This window comes from Anabas testudineus, chromosome 11 (assembly GCF_900324465.2).
Source record: "Anabas testudineus chromosome 11, fAnaTes1.2, whole genome shotgun sequence".
NCBI lineage: Eukaryota > Metazoa > Chordata > Actinopteri > Anabantiformes > Anabantidae > Anabas > Anabas testudineus.
The window spans coordinates 963,445-986,336 of record NC_046620.1 but is presented as its reverse complement, the minus strand read 5'-3'; the positions used below and the strand labels follow the sequence as shown (position 1 = coordinate 986,336).

General features: G+C 40.3%; 2 protein-coding genes, 1 pseudogene and 3 gene segments (V, D, J or C); 4 read left to right on the top strand and 2 right to left on the bottom strand.

Annotated features, from left to right (window-relative positions):
* Positions 1-3,532: 3,532 nt before the first annotated feature.
* On the bottom strand, positions 3,533-4,034 carry LOC117152932 (annotated as a pseudogene).
* Positions 4,035-4,468: 434 nt separating this feature from the next.
* Positions 4,469-6,084, top strand: LOC117152923. The segment is given in 2 exon segments: positions 4,469-4,602; positions 5,578-6,084. A coding segment is annotated over 1 exon segment (276 nt).
* Positions 6,085-8,777: 2,693 nt separating this feature from the next.
* Positions 8,778-9,275, bottom strand: LOC117152931. The segment is given in 2 exon segments: positions 8,778-9,109; positions 9,220-9,275. Coding segments are annotated over 2 exon segments (384 nt in total).
* A 467-nt stretch (positions 9,276-9,742) lies between these two features.
* LOC113153568 lies at positions 9,743-11,224 on the top strand (the record flags this gene model as incomplete). The annotated part of the segment is given in 2 exon segments: positions 9,743-9,839; positions 10,782-11,224. Coding segments are annotated over 2 exon segments (423 nt in total), but the record flags the coding sequence as incomplete, so codon positions are not given.
* Positions 11,225-15,009: 3,785 nt separating this feature from the next.
* Positions 15,010-17,347, top strand: LOC113155219 (zinc finger protein 32-like). The gene is made up of 2 exons (XM_026349821.1): positions 15,010-15,519; positions 16,092-17,347. Exons 1-2 carry the CDS (start codon positions 15,261-15,263, stop codon positions 16,916-16,918), a joined length of 1,086 nt encoding a protein of 361 aa, XP_026205606.1. The 5' UTR covers positions 15,010-15,260; the 3' UTR covers positions 16,919-17,347.
* Positions 17,348-17,477: 130 nt separating this feature from the next.
* Positions 17,478-22,685, top strand: LOC113155233 (zinc finger protein 19-like). Its single transcript, XM_026349840.1, has 3 exons — positions 17,478-17,659; positions 17,795-18,219; positions 20,487-22,685. Exons 2-3 carry the CDS (start codon positions 18,021-18,023, stop codon positions 21,122-21,124), a joined length of 837 nt encoding a protein of 278 aa, XP_026205625.1. The 5' UTR covers positions 17,478-17,659; positions 17,795-18,020; the 3' UTR covers positions 21,125-22,685.
* Positions 22,686-22,892: the final 207 nt, after the last annotated feature.

Sequence of the window (22,892 nt, the reverse complement as noted above, 5' to 3'; positions counted from 1 at the left end):
GTCCAGATGAGGACGGAGATCAGAGTCATGTTTTGGATGAGGAGGATTTCTGTGTCTTCTGTTGTCATGAAGGACAGCTGTCAGTCATCCAGGGTTCAAGTCTCAGGACTATAAACTCTCCCAGAGCACTGGAGCATGGTGCTGCTGATGCAAAGTGGCTCTATGGAAATGCTCTGACCCACTCCAACAGGGACTTGGATCAATACCATGATGATTTATCAATGGATCAATAAGTTTATTATTGGATTAATTAAAAATGTCTCATCAGTGTCTCATTATTTTCTGTTGATGATTCAAATTAAAGAACTGTGTTCTGTCTTCTTTAAAGTGATGACGGATGGATCCATTTTTGTTTTTCATCAATTTTTAAATATAAATGTATAAAAATGTGAATATTTATAAAAATAATCTACAACTTTTGTTCATTTTAAATAAAATAGACATATTTTGAGGAACAGTATTTGTTTTAGTTGAGTTTGTTTGTTTCAGAGTCAGAGAGCCGTGTCTCTCTACAGTCAGAGGTTTTTGTACGACGACTTCATCAGTTTGTTTCACTGTGGTACACGTTCGGTGGAGGAACCAGACTGGATGTTAACTGTAAGTACATTTGACTTCTAAACTTTTATATAAACTCAAATTCAACATTTATTCTGTTGTATTTTAACAAACAGGTTTATTTAAATGTTTTAGTTTGTAGGTTAAATTAAATATTTTGTTGACTGTTGCAGACTTCACTGTGATTTAGATTAAATTCTGTCAGATTAATCTTTTGTTCTCCTTGTAGTATCTGTCCTGACATTTTTGAGTTCAATCTTATTCAGAATTACATTTAAACACTATTTTGATTAGTATTTGTGTTTTCGGTTCTTCAACTTTCTGTATTTTAATTATTCTTTCATTCATTTACATTTAAATTCCATTTTGTTCCTAAAATAAACTAAATAGTTTAATAATCTTTGTTAGATTTTTTTATGTAGAAGTATTACAGTATTACTCAAACATCTTTCCAGACTGAAGAATTGAATGACATGTAACGTCCTCTCTATAACAACGAGCATCATCATATGACTGTAGCTCATTGAACCAAATGCTGTGATTCATGTTTGGAGCTGGAAAAAGTATTTGAGCCTTTAAAGAGGTTTTAGTAGTGATGTCTGTGGAAATGAGGAGACCATCTCTTCAGAGACTTGGTTCAAACTAAAACTGGAGCAGATCTAATAAAAAGCCTCCGACTCTTGTTTCAATTCATCGTTTGAATCGTTGAACACTGATGTTGAAGTTTGTTCATTAAACTAAAGTCACAGTTTCCTGTTTGAAACCTTTTATCTTTATTACTGAAACCTGTCTGTTGTCATGGTTCAAGCAGTGATGCCTGTCTGTTGCCATGGTTGCTGAGCTCAGAGAGGGAAGTGAAACCCTGAAGACCAGTTTGATCTAGTCTGATGAAAACCAGCAGAACCAGCACCATCCTCTGCTGCCACCAACAGGTGGAGTTTCTTTTCTCTTTGTATCAACTTTCTTTATATTGTCTCTGTCTCCTCCTCCAGTGGGTCGAGTCCAGCCCACGCTGACGGTGCTGCCCCCCTCCAGTGAGGAGCTGAAGAAGGGAAAGGCTACGGTCATGTGTCTGGCCAACAAGGGGTACCCCTCAGACTGGACTCTGTCCTGGAAGGTGGATGGCAGCAGCAGCAGCAGCAGCAGCAGCTGGGAGGAGATCAGGAGTCCCGGGGTGCTGGGGAAGGACGGACGCTACAGCTGGAGCAGCACCCTGAGGATCCCTGCAGACCAGTGGAGTTCAATGTGCTCTGTGACCTGTGAGGCCTCCCAGGGCTCCCAGAGTCCAGTATCAGAGAGACTCAGGAGAGACCAGTGTTCCCAGTCCTGAGTTTGACACTGCTTTTCTCTGCTGTTGCTCCAACTCTGCTCTCTGAATCATTGGCTCTCTTTTATTTGACAGTGACTTTATTTCAGTATCAATATTTCCCTGCTTGTGTTTAATTGTTGTTTCTGTGGCTGCTAATAATAAAGATCTGTTCATCACATCTGTTGTTGTCTTGTTTAGTTTTGTAAAAGTCTCTTTTTGTGCTGTTGATACTAACAAAAATTAAAAAAAAGCTTTTAAAGGATCTCCATGGTGACTTTAGAAAGAAATGTAAGATAACGTATTCATCACAGTAATAATATTTAGAATAATGACATTAATGGTCAGAAACAATGTGACTGTCTTTATGAAGCGTTTGATTGATTAAACTGTTATAATCATTCCAGATGTATCTACAATTATAAACCTTTATAATTAACAATTAAACAAAACCAAGGCAGCAAATTAAAAGGGATCAGGTCATGTGAGAAGAGTGGGACAGGACTCTTATTTTAGGTGACTGCTGGGAACGTACATCAACTCTTAAATACTAAAAAAATATTAACAGTTCTGGAATAAATAGAACTGCATCATCTGCATAGAGAAATATAAATGTATTTTCTTACTGTTACATCTATTTTAAAAAGGTCTGGATGTCTTTTCATTTTCTAATTTTTAATTCAGACAACACAGAGGTTATTCTGTTTGGGCCCAACAACCTAAAAAATACTTCATCAAATCATATAATCAGCCCCAGGTGGTACTCTGAGGAACCTCTGACCCAGTTTACACCTGATCCTCATGCTGCTGGAAAAACTGGCTGTATTTATTTTTTCTTCATTTTACAAATATTTCCAAACCAGGTTTAATTATTGTTTTCTTTTAAACTTTTTCACTTAAAGTATTAAATAATCTTTTCCATTGACAGTATTGTGATGTTGAACATGTGCTTTTGTGTCCAAAGAAATAAATTAGAAATTACTCGAGTGAACCAGAATTAGATTCTTCTGTGTTAGTCATGAAAAGTATTTCTGGGGTTAAGTCATTAAGACTGATGCTTCTTGTTTTTGTGTTGATTTGCTTTTGTTCTTTTAGATGAATTTGTCTGAAATCTTTAGCTGCTAACTAACTCAAGACTTCTTCTGATGTGATGATGATGATGATGTTTGTTTTCCTTGCGAGCCATGAATATCATCCTAATATCAACCTAATACAAGGGGGGTTGAGGTGTTAAACGTAAAAAAAACAAATATACTCGACTCAGTGAACAATTAAAAACAACTATGATGTTCTGTCAGTTATTCATTAAGTTACAATTCACTGACAACATACTGTAGATATCTTTATTTAGCAGTTAAAGTCTCTCTGCTTCTATTAAAACAAAGGACTGATGTTAGTGTGGTCAGCTGGATCTAAGAAAAAATTATAACTGATTGAATCTGAGTTATTCTTACATTTGTATGTGTGTGTGTGTGTGTGTGTGTGTGTGTGTGTGTGTGTGTGTGTGTGTGTGTGTGTGTTTGTGTGTGTGTGTGTGTGTGTGTGTGTGTGTGTTTGTGTGTGTGTGTGTGTGTGTGTGTCCTCAGTGAACTGTATCAGTAGCTTCCAGCTGCAGCAGTCAGTTCAGTTTCTGTTCAGTCTGACTGAGGGAGGTTTTTGTACGACCACTTTTCACTGTGTGCTTGGAAACTGACTGTTCACATAATGTTCACCCAGACAGTAATAAACTGCTGCATCTTCAGTCTGGACTCCACTGATGGTCAGAGTGAAGTCTGTCTGTGATCCACTGCCTGAAAAACGATCTGGGATCCCTGATTCTCTCAGATCAGCCAGGTAAATCAAGAGTTTAGGAGTTTCTCCCCCTTTCTGTTGGTACCAGGATAAAACATCTTTGGTTCTGTTTCTGCCAACATGTTACACTCCGACTGTATTTACAGTTGATGTTGACGGTTCCTCCCAGAGTAGAACTCACTGCTCCAGGCTGAGTCACTGTGACCTGACCTCTGGACTCTGAGGATACAGAGACAACAACATAAAGCAGCAGCATCATGGTTTTGTGGGCTTCATTTCAGAGGGACACATGTTGATAGAGGAGAGGAGTTGGATTCTCTGGACTTTACCTGTGAAGCAGCAGCAGAGGAGAGTCCAGATGAGGACGGAGATCAGAGTCATGTTTTGGATGAGGAGGATTTCTGTGTCTTCTGTTGTCATGAAGGACAGCTGTCAGTCATCCAGGGTTCAAGTCTCAGGACTATAAACTCTCCCAGAGCACTGGAGCATGGTGCTGCTGATGCAAAGTGGCTCTATGGAAATGCTCTGACCCACTCCAACAGGGACTTGGATCAATACCATGATGATTTATCAATGGATCAATCAGTTTACTATTGGATTAATTAAAAATGTCTCATCAGTGTCTCATTATTTTCTGTTGATGATTCAAATTAAAGAACTGTGTTCTGTCTTCTTTAAAGTGATGACGGATGGATCCATTTTTGTTTTTCATCAATTTTTAAATATAAATGTATAAAAATGTGAATATTTATAAAAATAATCAGCAACTTTTGTTCATTAATAAATAAAATAGACATATTTTGAGGAACAGTATTTGTTTTAGTTGAGTTTGTTTGTTTCAGAGTCAGAGAGCCGTGTCTCTCTACAGTCAGAGGTTTTTGTACGACGACTTCATCAGTTTGTTTCACTGTGGTGGACGTTCGGTGGAGGAACCAGACTGGATTTTGGATGTAAGTTTTGGATTTTATACTGAATAATCTATCTTCATTTAAGTTTGTAATTTCTCTATGAACATTTGAATTAGATCTTCATTTTCATTTATTAATTAAAATTACTTTACTTTCCTGTTAATTTTACTGTTATATTTTCCTCTTTAATCTTGGATTTGATTTCCAAACAGCTTTACTGAACTTACTTTAACATGTTTCAGTTCATTTAAACTACAGGAAATATTAAAAACAGCCTTTATACTTTAAACATAATTAATTTATATTTTGCTATTTTCATTTTGAAACAATCCTAAAGTCAACTTTAACCAAAAAAGGAAATAGAACAAATACAAAGACATAATAATAAAATTATTATTAATAATGAATTACTGTATTATAACAGAATGTTCTTTATGTTTAACTGTTTAAAGTAATTTTGACATATTTTGTGTTTTTACAACTTATCTGATTTAAAAACAGATGTTTCATACAACTAAACCATATTTCAGAGTTGTAAACTAAATGTTAAAAAGAAACAAAGGTTGTGAAAGAAGAAAAAATTTGTTCGATCTTTTATTTTATTTTGTATCTCTGGTTATCTGAACTGATTGTTTTGACTCCAAATAGATCTTAATATGAATAAATCAGGAGTTGGAAATTAGCTGGATGTTCAAATTGAATTGTATTTCACCGAACTGAATTCAAATTTAAAACCATAGTTATTAAAAATTAAAATCTTTGCTTGTGTAGTTTGGTGTATTTCAGGTCCTATGAGGACTCTTTGTCTTTGTCTCTGTGCTGATTTCCATGAGAGGTTTCTTACAGGAAGTGAAACAATGTGTGAGTCAGTGACTGGTGGAGCAGAAAAACCATCTGACAGAAACTCCTTAAAGGAGAAAATCAACTGTCACACAGTAAAGGTGTCCAAGTATCTGCTGTTTGATGGACAGCTGAGTGCTCTGTGTCCTCTAAGCTGATTGGTGTCTCCTACTGTAGGTGATGCTCGTCCCACCCTGACGGTGCTGCCCCCCTCCAGTGAGGAGCTGGATCAGGAGAAGGTCACACTCATGTGTCTGGCCAACAAGGGCTTCCCCTCAGACTGGACTCTGTCCTGGAAGGTGGACGGCAGCAGCAGCAGCAGCAGCAGCAGCAGCAGCAGCAGCTGGGAGGAGGTCAAGAGTCCCGGGGTGCTGGAGAAGGACGGACGCTACAGCTGGAGCAGCACCCTGAGGATCCCTGCAGACCAGTGGACCAAGGTGAACTCTGTGACCTGTGAGGCCTCCCAGGGCTCCCAGAGTCCAGTCAGAGAGACCATGAGGAGAGACCAGTGTTCCCAGTCCTGAGCTGACTCACTGGGACTCTGCTCCTGGTTTTCCTCCTGCACCTCTCTCATTCTGCTCTGACTAATTCTGTCTCTGTCTCGCTCTTTAATTTGATTTGTTTCAGCAACATTATTAAAGCTTGTTGTATTTTAATATCTTTATGTTTCCAGAGAATAAAGATCACATCATCAAATAATGTGTTGTCATGCTATTACTAATATTAAAGTGTTTTAATGGTTTTCTTTGAACAGCAGCAGAGGTTGAGTCAACGCCTGAGAAATAAAATAATAATAAATAAAAAGTAGAAAACAGGCTTGTACTTTCCTCGGGGTGATGACAAATCACTAAACCAAACAGAAGAGGATCATTAGTTTAACATGGACAAGAGATGGAAGAAGGTCAATGCTGCTGGTTAACAGCTGCAGACAGACACAGTAAGTTTTATCTTTGGGACTGAAACCTGTCTTTGTCATGGTCACTGAGCTCAGAGAGGGAAGTGAAACTCCAGTGAAGCCACTTTTCATGTAATGAACAAAGTCTTTCATCCAACAAAGTATTTGAAGCTGCAGCTACATTAATTCTATTACAGCAACTCACTGATTTTAATAGTTTTACTCTAATATGTGGTTTTAAAATTCTTGCAATAGATGTAGCTCTGGTACATTTACGTTACTGCACAGTGACAGTGATGAAATGAATAAATATATCATCATTTAATAATTATTGTTTAATTCCCTGATGTGTTTTAATTTGACGGCTGATGTTTAAGGAAACTTTCAGAAGAACTATAACAGATTTATCTTTAGAATATTCAACTATCTTCTTATGTATGTTAGTTATTTATTTGGTATCAGCAGGAAATGTTCTTATCATTGTGTATTTCTTGTACGTCTCCATCGTTCTCTTTATTCTTTTCTTCCACTAATGTCCTGATCACTAATCTCTCTGAACTCAGTGAAACTGACACTTGTTGGACACTTGTTTTCTTCATTTAACACCGTCGACAACATAACGTGCTGAAGTAAAACATCAGAGCTTTGATATGAATCTCTGAACTCTCACAAAACAAGTTTCCCACTTTTAATCCACATCTCTACATTAGTGCTGGTGAAGTGAAAAGTGGCTCCTTCAATAATAGAAACAGTAAAACTGGCAGCACACCACTAACACAGGTTGTTGTCACTTTGACTTTACTGCCACTCACTGGTTGAACAAGAGACATGTACCACAACACTACAGTTAGTACCTGTAAGAGGTATAAGGAGCAGTAGTTGTAGTATTAGTACTTGTAACACCTTCAACAACTTCAAAATCCACTAAACCTAACTTATCTGTACACAGCCTGACACACACATGCAGTAATCATCTACTAAACCACATATTGAACCTTTAACTAACTTATTTATAACATATTTACATTCAGTCATTTGATACTTTCATCCAAAGTGACTTACATGTGAGGTACAAGACAAAATATCTACAGTGGCAAGAAAATGTGAGTCAACTGTCTGGAATGTCATGGTCTCCATGAAATGGAGGAAGTAAGTGAACCTTTTCACACACGCTGGTTCACATACTTTTGTTGAGTTGGGTACCGTCTAAATAAGCGTCAGAGATTAGAACCTGATGGAGCAGCTACATGAAGCCGGTGCAGAGATCAGAACAGTGGTGTAAGACGTGCTGCTGCATGTTGGATCCTCTGGAGGTTTGATGAGCAGCAGGTGACACCGTCAGGAAGACACTGACGGAGTCAGGACCAGATATGAGCAGAACCTGAACAATGAGTATTGATGTGGTCAGTGAGGCTCAGTTGATGATCAGTGATCACCACCAGGTGACACTACTGTCAAACTGTTAATGTGACACGTGCACATTTGCAGCTGTGATCTTGAACATCCCACATCTTCTATACTCAGACTACTGGAGATCTACTCCTGAGACTGAATTATCAGAACACAGTGATGCTGCAGGTACTGACTCCACACAGCTGCTGGGACGTTGGTGGGTCCATAATGTGTTTTTATTTGTTTTCCCTAAGTAACCATGGGAACAACTGTTCCCACAACGAAGATGAAGCTCTGTGTTTTACATTTCACTGACAGCAGGACTGAGTTAGCGCCCAGTGATACTGTGAGCTGCAGTAAACTAACAGAGATACTGAACATGTGTCCCAGTTTGCAGCACAGTGTTAGGATGGTTCAGTCTGTGAGGATGATTTATACTGGTCAGCATCGATCAGCTAGTATCAGTATGAGCTGTTGTTCCTCCTGTGAGTCCTCAAACTATAGTTTTCATAATGTTGATTTAAAATACTCATAGAAACAATAAAACCTGTTGTGTGTTAAACTGTGATTCCTTAGTGACTCTCCGAGCTGCCTCAGCTGCTACAGGAAGTGTTCTGTTATACAGAAGATCAAATGACTTTCATCAGTCTGAGTAAGATCCTCACATGTGTAGTGAGAGTGACGACGGTACAGAACAGTGCAACACTGGAATAATGATAATAATAAGGTCATTCTCTCTCTACAGTTAACGACATGTAGTGTGTAGTGGTAACATCTCTGCCCTCAATGCAGGAGACCGGAGTTCAAAGTTCTCACTCTGATAAATGACTGGATGTAATGATGTGAATAAATGTTGAGTTATGAAAAAATGTGTTTCAGTAACTAGTTATGTTTGAGTTGGTCAAGGTTGTGTGTGTGTGTGTGTGTGTATGTGTGTGATTGTGTGTGTGTGTGTGTGTGTGTGTGTGTGTGTGTGTGTGTGTGTGTGTGTGTGTGTGTCCTCAGTGAACTGTATCAGTAGCTTCCAGCTGCAGCAGTCAGTTCAGTTTCTGTTCAGTCTGACTGAGGGAGGTTTTTGTACGACCACTTTTCACTGTGTGAACACTCGCTGACTGTTGATAATATGAACACTCAGACAGTAATAAACTGCTGCATCTTCAGCCTGGACTCCACTGATGGTCAGAGTGAAGTCAGAGTTTGATCCACTGCCTGAAAAACGATCTGGAATCCCTGATGCTCGACGATTAGCATAGGCAATAAGCAGTTTAGGACGTTCTCCATCTTTCTGTTGGTACAAGTGTAAAAACTCATGGTCGTTGTAAACAAAAACATCCTGACTGACTCTACAGTTGATGTTGGCGGTTCCTCCCAGATCAGTTCTCACTGCTCCAGGCTGAGTCACTGTGACCTGACCTCTGGACTCTGAGGATACAGAGACAACAACATAAAGCAGCAGCATCATGGTTTTGTGGGCTTCATTTCAGAGGGACACATGTTGATAGAGGAGAGGAGTTGGATTCTCTGGACTTTACCTGTGAAGCAGCAGCAGAGGAGAGTCCAGATGAGGACGGAGATCAGAGTCATGTTTTGGATGAGGAGGATTTCTGTGTCTTCTGTTGTCATGAAGGACAGCTGTCAGTCATCCAGGGTTCAAGTCTCAGGACTATAAACTCTCCCAGAGCACTGGAGCATGGTGCTGCTGATGCAAAGTGGCTCTATGGAAATGTTCTGACCCACTCCAACAGGGACTTGGATCAATACCATGATGATGATGATATTTATCAATGATCAATCAGTTTATTATTGGATTAATTAAAAATGTCTCATCAGTGTCTGATTATTTTCTGTTGATGATTCAAATTAAAGAACTGTGTTCTGTCTTCTTTAAAGTGATGGATCCATTTTTGTTTTTCATCAATTTATAAATATAAATGTATAAAAATGTGAATATTTATGAAAATAATCTACAACTTTTGTTCATTTTAAATAAAATAGACATTTTTTGAGGAACAGTATTTGTTTTAGTTGAGTTTGTTTGTTTCAGAGTCAGAGAGCCGTGTCTCTCTACAGTCAGAGGTTTTTGTACGACGACTTCATCAGTTTGTTTCACTGTGGTACACGTTCGGTGGAGGAACCAGACTGGATGTTAACTGTAAGTACATTTGACTTCTAAACTTTTATATAAACTCAAACTCAACATTTATTCTGTTGTATTTGAACAAACAGGTTTATTTAAATGTTTTAGTTTGTAGGTTAAATTAAATATTTTGTTGACTGTTGCAGACTTCACTGTGATTTAGATTAAATTCTGTCAGATTAATCTTTTGTTCTCCTTGTAGTATCTGTCCTGACATTTCGAGTTCAATCTTATTAGAATTACATTTAAACACTATTTTGATTAGTATTTGTGTTTTCAGTTCTTCAACTTTCTGTATTTTAATTTTTCTTTCATTCATTTACATTTAAATTCCATTTTGTTCCTAAAATAAACGAAATAGTTTAATAATCTTTGTTAGATTTTTTTTTATGTAGTTAAGTATTACAGTATTACTCAAACGTCTTTCCAGACTGAAGAATTGAATGACATGTAACGTCCTCTCTATAGCAACGAGCATCATCATATGACTGTAGCTCATTGAACCAAATGCTGTGATTCATGTTTGGAGCTGGAAAAAGTATTTGAGCCTTTAAAGAGGTTTTAGTAGTGATGTCTGTGGAAATGAGGAGACCATCTCTTCAGAGACTTGGTTCAAACTAAAACTGGAGCAGATCTAATAAAAAGCCTCTGACTCTTGTTTCAATTCATCGTTTGAATCGTTGAACACTGATGTTGAAGTTTGTTCATTAAACTAAAGTCACAGTTTCCTGTTTGAAACCTTTTATCTTTATTACTGAAACCTGTCTGTTGTCATGGTTCAGCAGTGATGCCTGTCTGTTGCCATGGTTGCTGAGCTCAGAGAGGGAAGTGAAACCCTGAAGACCAGTTTGATCTAGTCTGATGAAGACCAGCAGAACCAGCAGCCTCCTCTGCTGCACCCAACAACAGGAAGTTTACTTCCCCTCATAGTAACTTTATTAATCTCTGTCTCTGCAGTGGGTCGAGTCGAACCCACTCTGACGGTGCTGCCCCCCTCCAAAGAGCTGGACCAGGGGAAGGCCACGCTTGTGTGTCTGGCCAACAAGGGGTACCCCTCAGACTGGACTCTGTCCTGGAAGGTGGACAGCAGCAGCAGCATCAGCTGGCAGGAGAACAGGAGTCCTGGGGTGCTGGAGAAGGACGGACTCTACAGCTGGAGCAGCACCCTGAGGATCCCTGCAGACCAGTGGACCAAGGTGAACTCTGTGACCTGTGAGGCCTCCCAGGGCTCCCAGACCTCACTCAAAACAACTCTGAGGGCAGACCAGTGTTCCCAGTCCTGAGCGGACTCACTGGGACTCTGGTTTTTCTCTGCTACTGGTCTCAGTATCTCTCTCTCATTATGTTTCATATTAAACTGTTTCACAGCTGAAAACAATAAAGATTTCATCAAGTACATCACGAACACGTCACTTCTTCTTTTCTTTGATATAAACACTTTATATTAGTTCAGTTATTAAACCAGTGAAAATGGTACCGAGTCCGTTTTTACCACAGTTGTGTCTTGTATAGAAAAAGGACTTTGACATTTGTAATTCTAAAAGAGAAGTTTAAATGCCGTCTGAATCCAGGGACACCGCAGTGCAGAGTCCAGGTCCAACAGGACCGGGCAGGACTTAGACAGGGATCCCAAAGGGCAGGTACAGAACAGAGGTGGTGAGTTGGTCTGAGCTCATCACAGCCTGAATGGAGCAAAGTAACAACAGCTGAGAAGAAGAAGCTGGTTGAAGAGACTGATAGATGTGTAAAGACAGTCTGTCAAGTACAACAGGACCAGAGGAGGAGGTGGGAAAGAGTAGAAAAGAAGACGCTGAGATAAAGCTGTTCTGTCTAAGTAGTTGTTATTGAACTGGTTTAACTGGTCTGTGTGATATGAAGTGTTGAGCTGAGTGTGTAGGTGCTGGTAAAAAGAGGTAAATACAAACAATCCCCCGTTTGTTCCTTTTACCTAAAAGTCATGATTCCAGCTCTCTCCTGTCTGTCTGTCTCCGGTTTTCCTCCTCCCTACCTCATGACTCTGATTATTCATTAGCTACACCTGTGCCACTCCCTCACTTCTCTATTTAAGCAGCTCCATGTGCTGCACCACTCTGCCAGATAATCTCACATCAATCTGAGAAGACATTGAACCTGCCTCTGCTCATCTCCTTGGTACCGTCAGTGTACTGGACCTGATCCTGTTCCCCTCTGCCTCCTCCCCTGTTCTGTCCCTGACTTGGATTCTGTGTCTATGACCTGGACCGTCTCTAGACTTTGTTAACAGCCCATCTGATTCCTGTTCTTAGTTCTGCCTATCTGTGCTTGACCTGGACTGTTGTTTGGACCCTGGATTTGTCTCATTCTGCACGTTGGATTTCTGTAGAACCGTCTTCTGATGCTGTGTGTTCTTACTGAGTCATTCTTCAGAACAGATCGTTCCTCCTCTGTTCCCAGTCTACACATGCTTCATTCTGCTGTCGGCCATCTTGGAAGCTCCACCATATTCACCGGTCTACAAGCCACCACCTCTTCTGGTTCTCAAGTCTACGACACCTCAGTCTTCTATCTGGTTCACTCCTCCTGCCACTCGACCACGCTCACCAACACTTCAGTGAGTACTCCTGTATAACATTACCCAACATCCAGCCAGACTCAATCTAACTCTGTCTCCTCTCCTAGACCACCATACTCGCCTGACAAAAGCTCTGTTCGGCTGCTGGTTCCTGAAATCCATCCACTGCATTATCATCAATATTGTTAATAAACCTTCCTTATCTCAAATCTCTTGTTGCGTTGTCTCTGGCAACAGATTTGGATTCTAGTCTTGTGACACTTAAATACACAGATAAGTCTCAATTCAGGGTCCAGAGCTTGCTGGTTGTTGTAATCAGGAGTTGGTGAATGTGTGTCTGTGTCATTTCCTCAAATAAACTGTGCTACATCAGTGAATACAACATTTAGTAGAATATTTCCATGATTACTTTGTGTTTTACTTGTTGCAGCTTTGTTTCCTCAATGAGACGCTTCTGTTATTAAGTTGTTTTGTTAATGTACGTGTTTTAAGTCGCTGTGCACTGAGCTCTCAGGGCCACGGTACTTTAATACTGAAACCAGTCTGTCATGGTTCAGCAGTGATGACTGACTGTTGCTATGGTTACTGAGCTCAGAGACAGAAGTGATGCACAAGACCAGTTTTATGCAAACTTCCAGTTTCTCTACAGGTCGTTCTCTTTCTCTGCCGTGTGTGTCCTCAGTGAACTGTATCAGTAGCTTCCAGCTGCAGCAGTCAGTTCAGTTCAGTTTCTGTTCAGTCTGACTGAGGGAGGTTTTTGTACGACCACTTTTCACTGTGTGAACATAGCTTGACTGTTCAACCAGTAATGACTCTGACAGTAATAAACTGCTGCATCTTCAGTCTGGACTCCACTGATGGTCAGAGTGAAGTCAACTCCATTCCCTGCTCCACTTCCACTGAACCTGGTGGAGAGTCCTGAATTTCTGTCTGATGTTAGGTAGATCAGAAGTTTAGGAGCTTCTCCAGTTTTCTGATGGTACCAGGACACAAAGTATTGTGAACCAGTGTAGTGAGGTACTTTTGTACTGGCCTTACAGTTAAAAGTCACAGTTTGACCGATCTGCACTGATTTGGCTGCTGACTGAGTCAGGACATGTTGTCCAACAGACCCTGAGGAGAGAGAAGAAACACTGGACATGAGATGATGAAGCTGAAACTCAGCTACACTCCAAATGATTCTCAGCTCACAGAAAAATGATTTTCCTCACCCTGAGTGAAGCAGAGGAGAGTCCAGATGAGGACGGAGATCAGAGTCATGTTTTGGATGAGGAGGATTTCTGTGTCTTCTGTTGTCATGAAGGACAGCTGTCAGTCATCCAGGGTTCAAGTCTCAGGACTATAAACTCTCCCAGAGCACTGGAGCATGGTGCTGCTGATGCAAAGTGGCTCTATGGAAATGTTCTGACCCACTCCAACAGGGACTTGGATCAATACATTGATGATGATGTTTATCAATGGATCAATCAGTTTAGAACTTTATTGATTAGGAATGGGTCAGTGAATCTGTGGGGATATGTTTCTTCTGGATATATTTGAATATTGAATCTGAATTGATCTTACGTACGAGGACTCTTTGTCTTTGTCTCTGTGCTGATTTCCATGAGAGGTTTCTTACAGGAAGTGAAACAATGTGTGAGTCAGTGACTGGTGGAGCAGAAAAACCATCTGACAGAAACTCCTTAAAGGAGAAAATCAACTGTCACACAGTAAAGGTGTCCAAGTATCTGCTGTTTGATGGACAGCTGAGTGCTCTATGTCCTCTAAGCTGATTGGTGTCTCCTACTGTAGGTGATGCTCGTCCCACCCTGACGGTGCTGCCCCCCTCCAGTGAGGATCTGAAGCAGGGAAACTTCACTTTTATTTTGACAATGTGACATTTTTAGTAAATGTCTTGTTTTTAATACTGGATCCTGTCTTCTGCCATGGTTACCAAGCTGAGAGGAGGATGTGAAACAGGAAAGTGGTTTAATGTTGTGATAGATGGATGAGCACCGATGACGTTTATCTCATTAGTGCTGAAGAAAGATTTGTTATAAAGTATAAAGTTATAAATGTTATTGACCTTTGACACAGGCTCTGATACAATCAGCAGGATAAAATTCTTTATATTTTAATTTTGCTTTTTAACGGCTTCACTGTTCCTTGTCCCCATAAAGACATAGAGTGATGTCTTTATTCTGTCATTTAGTGTTTGATAATTCTCTCTTTTGCTATTAAATGTTGAATTTACCAGTTGTAAATCAGTTAACAGGTCGTTCTCATTACTTTGACTTTACTGCCACTCAGTGGCTGAACTACAAATTTCTAAAAGTACAACAGTTGTGAACAGTCTGTGTTCACTGTAACAGTAAAGTCTTAATCATAAAATACTTGTTAATTAACTAATTATTGTTAATGCCATTATAATTATGACTCATTAGATGAATGTGAAATTCACCAAACACTCAGCAGTTTGTAAAGTAAATAAAACAGTGTATAATGTGGTTTTATAGTTCCAATAAGACGAACACAGTGGTTATAAAAAGTAATAATATCATCTGTTAAATGAGCTAAGCTGCTTTTACTTTTGGTACTTTAAGCATATATGAGTTAAGTAGTATTCTGAATGCAGAGCTGCTACCTTCACTGGATTATTTTAAATTATTTTTTAATTTCCGATAATCAGCTGATCCCCGGAACCATTGATGAACAGACCTTGTTTCCCGTCGACGTCTTTTCCTGTCGGAGCTGTGTTTACTTTTTATTCAGCAGCAAATTGAACATGATTCAAGTTTAATGTCGAGTTTTTCTCCTCTTTAGATGATTAACTCTCTTTTTCTTTTACAGTCAACAACACGATTTGATGTTTTTAGGAAAAACGCAGTTAACAAAGTAAAGCTAACATGTCCTCAGAGCAGCGGATGTTCTCGTCCTTCTCTCCCGGAGCGGTGGAGAGCTTCAGCGGCGAAGACCCGCAGAGCAGCCCGCTGTCAGACATGGAGACCCTGCGGAGGTTCGTTAACGAGCGGCTGGCGGAGGCGGTGGAGGAGATCCTGGGGCTGTTCGGGAAAACTGTGGCCCGGTACCGGGACCAGATAGACCGGCAGCAGCGACAGCTGGACAGCCTGAGGTCCGAGGAGGACAAGAGGAGCCAGGGGGCAGGTCGGTCCGGGTCCACCCCCCCAGACCCGGGGGTGGGAAAGTACTAATAGTACTAATAGTACTAATAATACTAATAATACTAATAATACTATTAGTACTAATAAAACTAATAGTACTAATAATACTAATAATACTAATAGTACTACTAGTACTAGTACTAGAAGTACTAGTAATACTATTAGTATTATTAGTACTAATAGTAATAATAGTACCAATAATACTAATAATACTAATAATACTAATAATACTAATAGTACTAATAGTTCTATGGGTACTATTGGTACTAATAATACAGTATAAAATAAAGTAAATGTTGTAATTTAATTGTCGCCACAAGAATATTATAAATGTATGATGATGATAATTATTATTATCATTATGATGATGATGATTCTTCTTCTTCTTCTTCTTATTCTTATTATTATTATTATTCTAATTATTATTATTATTATTATTGTTATTAGTGTTATTTAAAAAGATTCTGTCAGATCTGACTCAGTTGATCCTAAATATTCAGTTTCCCGCTCTCATACCTACAATAACTCCATGTTTTGTCCTCTGCCTCCCTTCAGATCCTGCTCAGGCTTCCTCCTGGATTAGAAGCTGCCCTGAAGACCCGATCCTGAGGGTCCAGCTGGATGAGACCAGCATGGTGACTGAACCAGACTCTGACACCGTGGCGGCTCAGATTAAGACAGAGGCTGACCGTGAGGACTGTGGAGCCTCAGAGCCAGACTTTGACCCAGCAGGATGTGACGGCCCCCTCCGGGCTGACCCCTCAGACACTGAAGACAGTGGAGACTACTGGAGAGAGGCTGCAGCACTGTGGAGCCCTGAGGACACCGAGGGTCAAAGGTCAGCTAATCTGTCTCACGAGCTTCCACCGGGGCTCACTTGTAAAGTGTGCGGGGAGGCCTTCCAGAGGAAGAGTCCTCTTCTGACCCACACCTCGGCACATCCGAGAGACTGCGGCGTGTGTGGGAAACACCTGGAGCACGGAGACAACCTGAAGCTTCACCTGAGAGTTCACAGAGAGACGTCGTTCTGCTGCAGCGTCTGCGGGCAGAGCTTCACCCTGAGGGGGAACCTGAGGACGCACATGCGGATCCACTCGGGAGAGCGGCCGTTCGGCTGCACCGTCTGCGGGAAGAGCTTCGGCCGGAGGGCGACGCTGGTGCGGCACGTCCGCAGCCACACAGGTGAGAAACCGTTCACCTGCACGTACTGCGGCCGCGCCTTCGTGGAGAAGGGAAACCTCACGGTGCACCTGAGGACCCACACGGGCGAGAGGCCCTACTGGTGCTCCACCTGCGACCGGCGCTTCAGCCAGCTGTCCTGCTTCTACAAACACCCCTGTCAGAGGAGACACCTGAGCTCCGCCCTCCTGAACCCCACCTGATGGAGACTCTGCAGCATTTCAGAATAAACTACCATCATGAGCTTCTCAGGTCCACTGGGTTTACAGGAACCGAAAGCCGGATGTAGTTGTACTGTCAGGACTCCATATGTTGAACACCTGGTGGAGCTGAATGTGCCATCAGGTGTGTTTTGAGGTGAGAGGGAGACGGAGAACAGAGACATTCAATTCTCAAGAAGGAACTGAAGCTGAGATTAAAGTGTGAAAATCTGTTTGATTTATTAGATAGAGAACCACAGGTTGGTTCAACAGTTCCTACAGGAAACTATATATCTTTGATTTATTTAATTTATTTATGATTTAATTTGACTTTTATAACAAACAATTACAAGAGAAAATGTAAAAGTGGAAACAAATCTTTACAAATGAATGTAAATTAAAATGATAATCCTGAAAATAACTGATATGTGTGTAATTATTCACCTTCCTTTAATCATCACTGACGCAGCTGGTTGGTTTAAGAAGCATCACAGTTAAACAGAGATGATCTGAGTGGTTAACGCTAACCCTAACACCACAGATGTAGATGATGCCATTCGACTTTAGGAATTAAAAGGATCTTTAGAAACCCATGACGTGCACATCATGACGTGCAAATCATGACGTGCACATCTCGTGCTATAAAGTCATCAGTGGAAACTTGCAGAGATTCTTTTCGCATGAATTTTTTTCGTCTTGCAGGCTGCGACTGGGCTGAACTTGACTTTGCTGCTGCACCTCCAGGTAAGATCCCTTTTAAAATGACCTGTGTCGGTACTTGGTAAAACTTTTAATCTGGTCTGCAACAAAGATGATGTAAATCTGACACGCATACATAAATTCAATCTTCAAACTAATACTAATAAAACACTTTAAAAGCCCACAGATCTGGACACAGAGAAGATGAAGTTAAAACAAACCTCATTAACACCTTTTAATTGGAGACGTCATTAGTCCTCTGCTCCAGCAGGGGGAGCCAGCGACAGCCACCAGGTGAAGACGAGCTGCGCATGTGCACGTTTGTGAAGCAGGAAGTGCAGCTGGTAAACAAGAGCACGACGCCTCGGAGAAGCGACTTCTCCAGCTCCGTGTCACCTCCGCTAAGATGTCGAAGATCGACATGCTGAGGCTCCTCATCACCCAGCGGCTCACCGCGGCCGCGGAGGAGATCTTCGGGGTGTTCGGGAGGACCATAGCCGAGTACGAGGAGGAGATCTGCCGCTCCAAGCTGGAGATCGACCGCCAGCGGCGGCTGCTGGACCTCTCCAGGAAGCCGCAGGTGTCGCTGCAGGTCCCCGGGACAGGTCGGTGAAAGGTGTCGGTGCTGGAGGAACAGGAGGGGAAGAGGCGGTGGGTCGGTGGGTGTGTGACCCACAGAGGACGGGTCCCTCCCGGTGTAGCAACGTTAACCCTCCGTGGTTAGAATAGATTAGATTAGATTAGATTAGATTAGGGTAGTGTTAGGGTAGTGTTAGGATAAGTTAAGGTTAGTGTTAGGATAAGTTAAGGTTAGTGTTAGGATAAGTTAAGGTTAGTGTTAGGATAAGTTAAGGTTAGGGTTAGGATAAGTTAATATTATTGTTAGGATAAGTTAAGGGTTAGTGTTAGGATAAGTTAAGGTTAGTGTTAGGATAAGTTAAGGTTAGGTTAGGATAAGTTACGGTTAGTGTAGGATAAGTTTAGGTTAGGTTCGGATAAGTTAGGTTAGTGTTAGGATAATTAGGTTTAGGTAGTTAAGGTTAGTGTTAGATTAAGTTAAGGGTTAGGATAAGTTAATCTTGTTAGGTAAGTTAAGGGTTAGGTACGTTTAAGTTATTTAGGATAAGTTAAGGGTTCGGATAAGTTAGGTTAGTGTTAGATTAAGTTAAGGTTAGGATAAGTTAATATTAGGGCGTTGTTAGTAATGGTTAGGATACGTTAGGTTAGTGTTAGGATCAGTTCGGTTAGGGTTAGGTAAGTTACGTTGGGTTGGATAGTTAAGGTTAGTGTTAGGATAAGTTAGGTTAGTGTTAGGATAAGTTAAGGTTAGTGTTAGATTAAGTTAAGGGTTAGGATAAGTTAATATTATTGTTAGGATAAGTTAATATTATTGTTAGGATAAGTTAAGGTTAGTGTTAGGATAAGTTAAGGGTTAGGATAAGTTAAGGGTAGTGTTAGGATAAGTTAAGGGTAGTGTTAGGATAAGTTAAGGGTTAGGATAAGTTAATATTATTGTTAGGATAAGTTAAGGTTAGTGTTAGGATAAGTTAAGGTTAGTGTTAGGATAAGTTAAGGGTAGTGTTAGGATAAGTTAAGGGTAGTGTTAGGATAAGTTAAGGGTTAGGATAAGTTAAGGTTAGTGTTAGGATAAGTTAGGGTTAGTGTTAGGATAAGTTAGGTTAGTGTTAGGATAAGTTTAGGGTTAGTGTTAGGATAAGTTAGGGTTAGTGTTAGGATAAGTTAGGTTAGTGTTAGGATAAGTTTAGGGTTAGTGTTAGGATAAGTTAAGGTTAGTGTTAGGATAAGTTAAGGTTAGTGTTAGGATAAGTTAAGGTTAGTGTTAGGATAAGTTAGGGTTAGTGTTAGGATAAGTTAAGGGTAGTGTTAGGATAAGTTAAGGGTAGTGTTAGGATAAGTTAAGGTTAGTGTTAGGATAAGTTAGGGTTAGTGTTAGGATAAGTTAGGTTAGTGTTAGGATAAGTTTAGGGTTAGTGTTAGATTAAGTTAAGGGTTAGTGTTAGGATAAATTAAGGTTAGTGTTAGATTAAGTTAAGGGTTAGGATAAGTTAAGGTTAGTGTTAGGATAAGTTAAGGTTAGTGTTAGGATAAGTTAGGTTAGTGTTAGGATAAGTTTAAGGTTAGTGTTAGATTAAGTTAAGGGTTAGTGTTAGGATAAATTAAGGTTAGTGTTAGATTAAGTTAAGGGTTAGGATAAGTTAAGGTTAGTGTTAGGATAAGTTAATATTATTGTTAGGATAAGTTAAGGTTAGTGTTAGGATAAGTTAAGGTTAGTGTTAGGATAAGTTAAAGTTAGTGTTAGGGTAAGTTAATATTATTGTTAGGATAAGTTAAGGTTTAAATCCAGCGACAGGACAGCAGCATGTTCACCACCGAGTCCCATCAGCTCTTATCTTAAGATCCTCAGTGTCTGAACTCAGGACACTAAATGCTTTAATTTTACTTCAGATTTTTGAGATCCTGTAGGACCTACACACACAGACCATCTAACACCTGGACTCTTTAACCTCTGAGTCTTGTTATGTGCAGAATATGATTCATCTTTGTGTCTGTATATAAATCAGAATAATGGAGCCTTCACAGATGTGTAGTTTGTGTCATGCATAGATTCACTGAAAACAAGCTGCATGATTCCTCTTGATCCTGGAGGACCTGGAATTCCTGATTTCCAAAGTTCCCATGTTTGTTCATTGTTTTTTTGTTACTTTGTCTTTTTATCTTTCTGAGTTCACATTTGTTCCACACGAGCCTCCTGAATAAGGTCTCTGCAGGACTCCAGCACGTTCAGGTCTTAGGTAAAAGTTAGATGCTGCATGTTAAACGTGTGCTGACTCTCCTGTGTTGTGATCGACAGCTGTCTCCGAGGAGCAGGAGCAGGAGTGGAGCTGCGGTCTGGACCAGAATGAAACGAAGCCTCCTTCCATCAAGGAGGAGGAGGAAGAGCTGTGGCTGGATTCACAGGAGGAGACGCCTCCGACGGAGCAGAACCACGTCAAGCTCGTGTTGTTCCGGAGAGATGAGCGGGATAACGACCCCACCACCTCGAGCCAGGACCCGGGGGACTCGGAGCAAGACCCACATCTGGGTACCTCAGCCCAGCAGACCTGCTCTGACCTAGACGAGGACGCCCTCCAAATTTCAGAACCAGCTTCAGGTAATGGTCAGATCGACTGTGTGGAACTGGAAGCTCCACTGTCCGAGGTGGTGGAATCGTACATTTGCACCATCTGCGGCCGTGTGTTCGCTCAGCGCGGCCACTGGGCCAAACACGTGCAGGTGCATCGGAAAGTAGAAAGCAAAGCAGACAAGTCGTACACGTGCGACATATGTGGGAAAAGACTGACGCGGTTTGACGGTTATCAGAAACACCTGAGGATCCACACAGGCGAGAAGCCGTACTGCTGCGACGAGTGCGGCCGCAGATTCAGCGACAACTCCAACTACAAACGACACATTCGCACACACACAGGACAGAAAACACAGCAGAGCTGAGGCCGATCGAGGACACGCTGAGCTTCACTGACTGTGTCAGAGCAGAACAGACGTCAAACGAGGAGGAAACACTCATTTATCAGTTTTTCCAGGAATACATGAAACTAGAAACTTCTGAGATTCAGTTTTTTTCATTTTTAAGTCAACAAATCACACATTTCAGTTTTCAGATGACTGATCAGATAACAGGTTCAGTTTATATAGATCAGTTGATTTATACTATCAACAGAAGTGAGTAAAGATGAACACTAAACATTACAGAATATAAAAAAGTCATAGCATTATGAGCTCTAATTCAGTGTGTGTGTGTGTGTGTGTGTGTGTGTGTGTGTGTGTGTGTGTGTGTGTGTGTGTGTGTGTGTGTGTGTGTATTTGCACTAAAGCACGGCCGGTGCTGTATTATTTTATAGGTCAGTCCTGACATTTACACTAAATCAGGAAACAACGTATAATCAGATAATTATATATCTGTTCTAACATAACAACTGATTTCTCCGTTATCTTAATGTCATTACTAAACAGACTTTTAGTAAAAAGGAACAAATACAAACGTTTAATTTAAACTCTGAGTCTGAGGAGACGGAACAGACCGAGACGAACAGGTGAAGTTCAAAAATTAAACTACGAAAGGAAAACCAGGATTTTAAATCATGTTACATGAATCTGTTCTTTCACTGTAACATGAGTTTTTTATATTTATCCACATTGATGTGGACGTGGAACGAGACAGGGAAGAAGAGACATATACTGTATTTTTTATAAATATTCTATATTTTAACAGACATTTCTACACTGGAGAGTAGAGAACAGTGTTGTTGCTGTTGTCAGACGCATCAAACAAACAACAACAAGGAGTTTTTAATTTGAGATGCTGGAACATCGGAGTCCTGAGACTGAATCACAGTTACTGACAAAATAAAATGAAATGATGAAGCTCAAATGTTCCTGTTCTATTGATTTGAAACATTTAAAGTCTGATGTATCTGATATTTCACACTGTGACAGATGTTTGTGTTCATATGACTTTAAAAAGCCTGAGTTACCATCTAATGTGTTAGAACATGAAATCCTCAGTGTGTGAAACTAGAACCAGCAAATATTTCAATTCATTTCCAAACCTGTTGTTAATGTTAATTTTCTATCGCCTTGATTAATCAACTTGTTGCAGCTCTAATCTCAAAAACAGGTCAGTTCTCACTAGACCTCAGTTTGTCATTTCATGTTTTTTAGGAGTCCAAGCTCACGGATTTAGTTTCATCCCAGGTTCACATAGAGAGGAGTTTTTCTCAGATCACCTGTGAGACATGAGTGAAGAGGACAGGAGAGATGTTCCTTATTCCCTGAGGAAACTAGTTTAATTAATTCTTTATTTAATTTAACTTAATTAAATAATTCATAATAATTGATTTACTATTGTTGAAGACATATGAGAAGTTGCAGCTTTTGCCACGTTTGATTCTTTTAGAACTTCTTCCCTCAGGTGAGTTGTGTTGATTGAAATCTGTGAAGGATGTTGTGACTGTTTATCTGACAAAAACAATCCCATAATAATAAAATTCTATATTCTATACATTAACTATAGTTCTATAGTTCTATAGTTAATGTTCATCTGTGAAGCAGTTTGTGTAAATGTGTAAACTTTTGGAAACGGTCTGTTCTTGCTTTACACCAGCAGATGGCAGCACAACACTTTATTTAAAACAGCTTCTTCTTTGACCGTCACGCTCACCGAGTTTGAATTTGGGGATTTTATTAAGCGCTGCGACAG

Coding starts and splice junctions, on each gene's coding strand:
- LOC113155219 (XM_026349821.1), top strand. CDS start 15,261: ATGTCCTCAGAGCAGCGGATGTTCTCGTCCTTCTCTCCCGGAGCGGTG. Junction 15,520..16,091: donor CAAGAGGAGCCAGGGGGCAG/GTCGGTCCGGGT, acceptor GCCTCCCTTCAG/ATCCTGCTCAGGCTTCCTCC.
- LOC113155233 (XM_026349840.1), top strand. CDS start 18,021: ATGTCGAAGATCGACATGCTGAGGCTCCTCATCACCCAGCGGCTCACC. Junction 18,220..20,486: donor GCTGCAGGTCCCCGGGACAG/GTCGGTGAAAGG, acceptor TGTGATCGACAG/CTGTCTCCGAGGAGCAGGAG.